The sequence below is a fragment of the Hevea brasiliensis genome, chromosome 8 (assembly GCF_030052815.1).
Source record: "Hevea brasiliensis isolate MT/VB/25A 57/8 chromosome 8, ASM3005281v1, whole genome shotgun sequence".
NCBI lineage: Eukaryota > Viridiplantae > Streptophyta > Magnoliopsida > Malpighiales > Euphorbiaceae > Hevea > Hevea brasiliensis.
In genome coordinates, this window is record NC_079500.1 from 99,846,879 (window position 1) to 99,853,697 (window position 6,819).

The 6,819-nt window shown below is 35.5% G+C and overlaps 2 protein-coding genes across 2 annotated transcripts; both read left to right on the forward strand.

Moving 5' to 3' along the window:
* Positions 1-32: 32 nt before the first annotated feature.
* On the forward strand, positions 33-2,007 carry LOC110647714 (xylan O-acetyltransferase 1). The gene is given in 6 exon segments (XM_021801670.2): positions 33-499; positions 502-625; positions 711-882; positions 1,049-1,248; positions 1,352-1,513; positions 1,606-2,007. Coding segments are annotated over 6 exon segments (1,257 nt in total). The 5' UTR covers positions 33-249; the 3' UTR covers positions 1,955-2,007.
* A 1,459-nt stretch (positions 2,008-3,466) lies between these two features.
* LOC110647713 (protein trichome birefringence-like 30) lies at positions 3,467-6,325 on the forward strand. The gene is made up of 5 exons (XM_021801669.2): positions 3,467-4,045; positions 4,132-4,303; positions 4,690-4,892; positions 5,436-5,594; positions 5,674-6,325. Exons 1-5 carry the CDS (start codon positions 3,618-3,620, stop codon positions 6,020-6,022), a joined length of 1,311 nt encoding a protein of 436 aa, XP_021657361.2. The 5' UTR covers positions 3,467-3,617; the 3' UTR covers positions 6,023-6,325.
* The last annotated feature ends 494 nt before the right edge of the window (positions 6,326-6,819 follow it).

The window sequence follows — 6,819 nt, forward strand, 5'->3', positions numbered from 1 at the left end:
AGATGGATTCATTCCTTGTGGACCAGGTAGCTACCCTCTCCCATCAATGTATGAATTGACCCAATAATTTCACTATGGAGTTTCATTGGTTAGATTTGAAAAAAATATCAGATTTCGATAGAGTTTTTATTTCAATATTTGATTCAGCTTGGCTCCAAACAATAATTGAGATTTTTTGAAGGTTCATATCCTTAGACTCTTTATCTCATCAGTCATCACTATCAGTTTGCCCTGCTTGTAAATTTTCTAATGCAGTCAATGAAACTTTCTTCCAGATTCAGCCATAAATGGATGAACTCTTCCATGCTATTGCTTGTTTTCTTCATCTTGCTCTTTAAATGTTTCATGTACAGTGAGAATTTGAAGTCAATAGCAGAATCAGTCTTCTTATCAGGAATTAAATTTCCAGAAATCCATGAGAAAGAAGACGAACTGGAAGTTTTATTGCCACCAAAGGACTGCGATTTTTACACAGGGAAATGGGTTCTTGACAATGTCACTCACCTTTGTACAGAGAGAAAGAATGTGAGTTTCTCTCAAGGCAGGTGACCTGTTTGAGAAATGGAAGACAAGATTCTTTATACCAGAACTGGAGATGGCAACCCAGAGATTGCTCTTTGCCCAAGTAAGTCTCTGTCTTCTAAATTCTGGCATATTGTTTATATGTTTCTTCCTCTGTCAGTGGTTAATTTTGATGTGTTTGGATAAAGGTTCAAAGCAAGATTGTTGCTTGAGAAACTTCGTGGAAAGAGGCTTATGTTTGTTGGAGATTCACTAAATAGAAACCAGTGGGAATCCATGGTTTGTCTAGTTCAATCTGCAATCCCTCCAGGGCAGAAGAGCTTGGGTGAGTCAGGCTATTCTTCTATTTTCAGAATTGAGGTATACATCTCTTTCCACAACTACCCTGAGGCCTTATTAATCTTGTGGAGGCTCTTGCCCCACATTAAATTCTGTGTCTTGTTAAACATCTCTGCTAGTTTCTCTTGTACTAGCTTCTGTTTTCTGTTGACACCCACAAGTACAGTTAATTCTAATGTTAATTTAGGACTATAATGCTACAATAGAGTTTTACTGGGCACCATTTCTAGTCGAATCGAATTCCGACAATCCATGGAAACACAGCATATTAGACCGTATGATCATGCCTGAATCAATCAAGAACGATGGAGAAAACTGGAAAGGTGTGCACTACCTCATCTTTAACACATACATATGGTGGATGAACTCTCCTAAAATGAAAGTCCTGTAAGTTAATTGATTCAAGCTGTAAACTTGTGTATATACACAAATCAATTCAGGGTAGTTGTGAAGTTGATATGTTTCCCTTCTGGGTTTAATGAAAGTGAAGAAAGCGAGGAAAATTCGATGAAAGCAATGTAGAGTATGAAGAGATAGAAAGAACAGTAGCATATGGAAGAGTTATGAGGACAATGGCTAAGTGGGTTGAGGAAAATGTAGATCCTAATCGCACTTCAGTCTACTTCATGAGCATGTCTCCTCTTCATATCAAGTAAGCTACAAACTTTACAAAAGCACACTCATCTTGAATTTCACTATATGATGAAATTGTATATGGATTTGCATACATGGAAACGATTGCAGGAGCTTGGATTGGAACAATCCCGAAGGGATCAAGTGTGCTAGGGAGACCACCCCAGTAGCTACCATGACTGCTCCATTGGATGTAGGCACTGATCGCCGCCTATTCGTTACTGCGACGAATGTGACTGGATCCATCAAAGTGCCTATTTATATTGTCAACATTACGACACTATCAGAGTACAGAAAAGATGCACATACATCGATATACACAACCCGCCAAGGCCAGCTGCTCACGGCAGAGCAGCAAGCTAACCCAGCAATGTATGCAGATTGCATCCATTGGTGTCTACCTGGGTTGCCTGATACTTGGAATGAGCTCCTCTATGCACATATTATATCTCATTCTTGACCCCCTTGGAATTTTTCTTCTTTTCAGAAAATTTAGCTGCTTCATTTTCTTTTTTTGTTTTGTTATAAGTGGAAATGTTTGAAGGGAGGGGGTGCCATAGATTCAATCCAGAAGCAATTAATGGCTGCTGGCCCAACAACATTAGGGAAATTTTTAGAAATTGGTATTGCAGATGAGAAAAGGAAGTTAAAAAAAAAAAAAAAAATTATGCCCCTCAATTCCAAACATAGCCTAAGTAGTTGCTCTTAAACACGTAATTTATGCCCCTAAAAAAAAAATAATGATAACCACAATTATGCTGTATCGGTGGCAGCAGGCGGGGACCAAGCTAGCTCATTTCTCAATCTCCACAGTACAGCTTCTATCTTTCAGGTGATCAATAAAGAGAGCTCCTTGTTGGTAGCTTTGCTTACTTCTTTAATGCCCTTTAATTTTAATGGCCTTTTCAGCATTCAATTTAGAGCACTACCATCCACAAGTTCATCGCGTAAAAGAACATTTCCAGAAAATAAATGAAAAAGAAAATGAAGAATGGAAGTGGTAGCCAAAGATGCATTGACTTGCCTTCCAATCTTAGTAGTATTTTCTCTCTTTCTATTTGGATATTTTCTGTTTAATTAAAATGCGATTTTCATTTCATTCCCATTTCCAAGACTTGAAGAACCATCCAACTCCAGCACCAATTTTGTTGGAGATTCACTGCATCATCAGTCTGCTATTCCTCCAAACAAGAAAAGCTTACTGAGCTATTCAAGTTCTCTTGCTGTCTTCAGAATGATATGAAACCATTTGAAAAACAATTTAACTAACTCAAATTCACCCCTAAAAATTAATTTGCAAGGAGAGAGTGTTTAGAAGCTTATTAAACTTAATCTTATATAAAAACGAGTTTAACAATATTTAAACTCGTTGGATGAAGGGTTAATACATTTGCAATAACAGTAAAAATTAATCAGTATTTTAACCTAGCAGATGAAGGGATCTCAATAATATAATTCTCATCTTCCAATTACAATTAATTGATCTATGTTTTGAATTTAGATTGGTTGCAATATTGAAATTGACCAAGTAAATTAAAATGCAAGTAGGAGCTTGGACTGGGACAGTCCTGATGGGATATTTAAATGTGCAAAGAAAACCACCCCAATTTCAAACAAGACCAAGCCATTGGAAATGGGCACCAACCACCTGCTTTCTATGATTGCATTGCAGTGAATGTGACTCAATCCATGAAACTATCTTTCTCTGCTTCCTTATTTTTAGGTGAAAACTTGTGATAGAGGATTAAGTATAACAATATCTTAGCAGACCTTTTCAAGGCTATATATGGAGCAGTTGAACTAAGTAAACAAGTTCTTAACTCCTTTCAGATTGTGACCTTTCAACTTCATGAAAATATTTTTATTAAAGATGGACCATTCATATGGATTAAAAGATTTAAAAGAAACAAAAATTAGTTCATTTATGATTTAGCCTGAAAATTTCAATCATGCTAATAAAATGAGAAAAAAGAACTTGTCAACTAACAATTTGACTTGGCTTTTTGATTACTTGGCAATTATTTCAGAATTCACTAACTAAAAAAAAATCCTAGACCTATAAATATAAAAATGGAGCTGATGACCCAGATTGATACTTCCCTCCCACCAGGAAAGAGTCAACAATGAAGCATTTTGGCATCAGTCAGAAATGCCAATCCATCCCAGTTTTAGTAGCTATGGCATTTTTCTTGATATCTTTCCTTGGATGTTTTCTTTTCAATATAGAAAATTCTAAGTTCATTGCATTCAAATTTTCAACACCCGGACTCCAAAAAACTCCTAAGAAGAGCCATGATAAAGAAAGCATTGAAGGGAAACAAAAGGAGCTGCCATTTCTTGAAAAACGAGAAGAAGATACGAAGCATGTATTGCCACTAGAATCCTGCGATATCTTCACAGGAGAATGGGTTTTGGATAACAAGACACATCCTTTGTACAAAGAAGATGAGTGTGAGTTCCTTTCAGAATGGGTGACCTGCGTAAGGAATGGAAGGAAGGATTCTTTATATCAGAATTGGAGATGGCAACCCAGAGATTGTTCTTTGCCCAAGTAAGATTGTTGTAGGTTTCATTAATTCTTCTCTGGTTTTTGCTTATGCAAAAAGAGTTTGAGTTTATTTATATTGTTGGGTGAAGGTTCGAAGCAAAACTGTTGCTAGAGAAACTAAAGGGAAAGAGGCTTATGTTTGTTGGAGACTCAATACATTTTAACCAGTGGCAATCTTTGGTTTGTTTGGTTCAATCTTCCATTGCACCAGGGAAGAAGAGCTTGGACTATTCAAGTTACACCTTTGTCTTCAAAATTGAGGTATCTTTCTCTGTTCTTTAAGTTCTAGCATATGATGATTCATGCAATCAATCCCATAATGAAGAAAGAAAGAGAAAGGAGGAGAAATTCAACCACTAGACTTATCATTCTAACTATTGATTGGTCTTTTTCTAGGCACATATATATATAAAATCGGGGCATTTCAAAATTATTTATCGTAAATATACAAATCAATATGAGGGAATGTGTATTTCAAATCATTCATAAAGAAGACTTAAAATAGGTGCACGAAAGCTGACCAAAAATACTTTAACTATATATATAAAAACTTTTACTAATTTCTTCACTCATATATTGAATGAACAATTCAATAAGCACAAAACTAAGAGCACCCTTATGGCCATTGATGATTTGAGTTTGTACAGGAATATAATGCCACCATAGAATCTTACTGGGCACCATTTCTAGTTGAGTCCAATTCAGACCCTCCAACAATGAGGGATGGAAAATCAGATGCTGTAATAATGCCTGAATCCATATCAAAGCATGGAGACAACTGGAAAAACGTGGACTTCCTGATCTTTAACACATATACCTGGTGGCTAAAGTATCCCAATATCAAAGTATTGTAAGTTTTTCAAAATTATTATTTACTTCCTTTATTTTAACAATTACTTGATCTTCTTATTTTAAAATGTACATTAATTAATTTTACATTTTTGTTATTTCAACTCTTTAATCCCTCCTCTGTCCAGTTTAAGTCAAATTTTATATTAGTTAACATATTCAAAGAAGAGGGAAATGAAAACTAAATAGTTAAGAGTTAAAGAATAGAAGAAATATATAATTGTGTTTTTTTAAATTTCTGAGACTAAAATGAAATTTAAACTAACGCCTACAATGATTGAAGAGTAATGATATATTTGGGAGGAGATTTTTTGAGGTAAGAGAAGGGTTTTTAAAATAATAAAGTTGTTTAAGAAGAAGAGTTTTTAAAGAATATAAGATTTTTAGAGATTTTAAAACCTTCAAAAACTTTACATTTTCAACCCATCAAGTCTGTGGGATTAAGATTTGTTCCATACTTTAATTTTCTCTTGTTATTAATAGGCTACTTTTACTATGGTCCTAGACCCAAGGTTAATTCTTCCTTTTGTGGTTGATGAGACAGACGAGGATCGTTCGATGAAGGAGCCACAGAGTATGATGAGGTCGAACGGCATATAGCATACGAGAGAGTTCTGAAGACATGGGCAAAGTGGGTAGAGGAAAATGTTGATCCTAATCGTACCTCTGTTTTCTTTAGCAGCATGTTTCCTCAACATCTACGGTATTAAAGAAACATTTCCTTCTTTTAACCATTTGGGTGTTTTTGAGAAGCAAGAAATTAACAAAGTGTAACGATACAGGAGTTCAGATTGGAACAACCCAGATGGGATTAATTGTGCGGAGGAGACTATTCCAATTCTAAACATGTCCACCCCACTGGATGTTAGCACAGACAGGAAAGTTTTCGCAATTGCTGCAAATATTACTCAATCAATGAAAATACCAGTTCACTTCCTCAATATAACAACCCTCTCGGAGTATAGAAAAGATGCACATACTTCTTTCTACAATTCTCATGGAGGAAAATTACTTTCCCCAGAGCAGAAATCTAATCCTGCTGTGTATGCAGATTGTCTTCATTGGTGTCTTCCTGGAGTGCCTGATACTTGGAATGAATTGCTATATGCACGCACCATGGCACAGTCTTGACTTTTGATTCTAATTTAGAATCAAACTCGAGACTTTATAATTTAAAAACAACTCTAATATCATTAAATTAAAGCTCAGTAGCGTGCAGATTGTCTTCATTGTGTCTTACTAAAGCGTATAATGCTGTGTGCACATATTGTAGCATAGTCCTAACTCTTTTATTTTGTTCATTAGATTGACATAGAATCAAATTCGAATTCTTACAATCCAAAGAAAAACTCTAATATTGCCGAGCTAAAACTATTCATGTATAGTCACTTTCCATATGAAGAAAGGTTATATTCTTTGATGAGGTTAAGGCTAGTGGTGCCATCTTTTATGGAATGGCATTGTGGAACCATAATATTGGCAGCTAGTCGTAAGAAAGTTCTTCGCTATAATTTGAAAGTTCTTCAAAAAGAGCCAAATTGTCAAGAACTAAACTCATGATAATCTCATTTAGCCATTACAATAAATTCAATTCTTAGTGAACAAATATAGCCATTGTTCTTTCATATATCACTGGCAATAAGGTGGCAGCACTATTAATAAACACGTCCATACCTTTTGATGTGGGCACAGACCAGCAAATTTTCGCAATTGCTGCCAATGTAACTTAAAGTACCAGTCTGCTTCCTTAACATAACAACCCTCTCGGAGTACAGAAAGATGATCATATCTCTATTTATTACTCTAAGGTGGTAAATTATTTTGCCAGAGCAGAATTCTAATCTAGCCATTCACTGGTGTCTCCAATGACTGCCTGGTACATGGAATGAATTCCTCTATGCACACATCATAACAAGTAAAAGCTCCTG

What these genes read in the sequence shown, in the direction of transcription:
- LOC110647713 (XM_021801669.2), top strand. Translation starts at nt 3,618, where the DNA reads ATGAAGCATTTTGGCATCAGTCAGAAATGCCAATCCATCCCAGTTTTA. An exon ending in AGAGATTGTTCTTTGCCCAA is followed by an intron (nt 4,046 to 4,131) that starts GTAAGATTGTTG and finishes TGTTGGGTGAAG; the next exon opens with GTTCGAAGCAAAACTGTTGC. An exon ending in ATGTTTCCTCAACATCTACG is followed by an intron (nt 5,595 to 5,673) that starts GTATTAAAGAAA and finishes GTAACGATACAG; the next exon opens with GAGTTCAGATTGGAACAACC.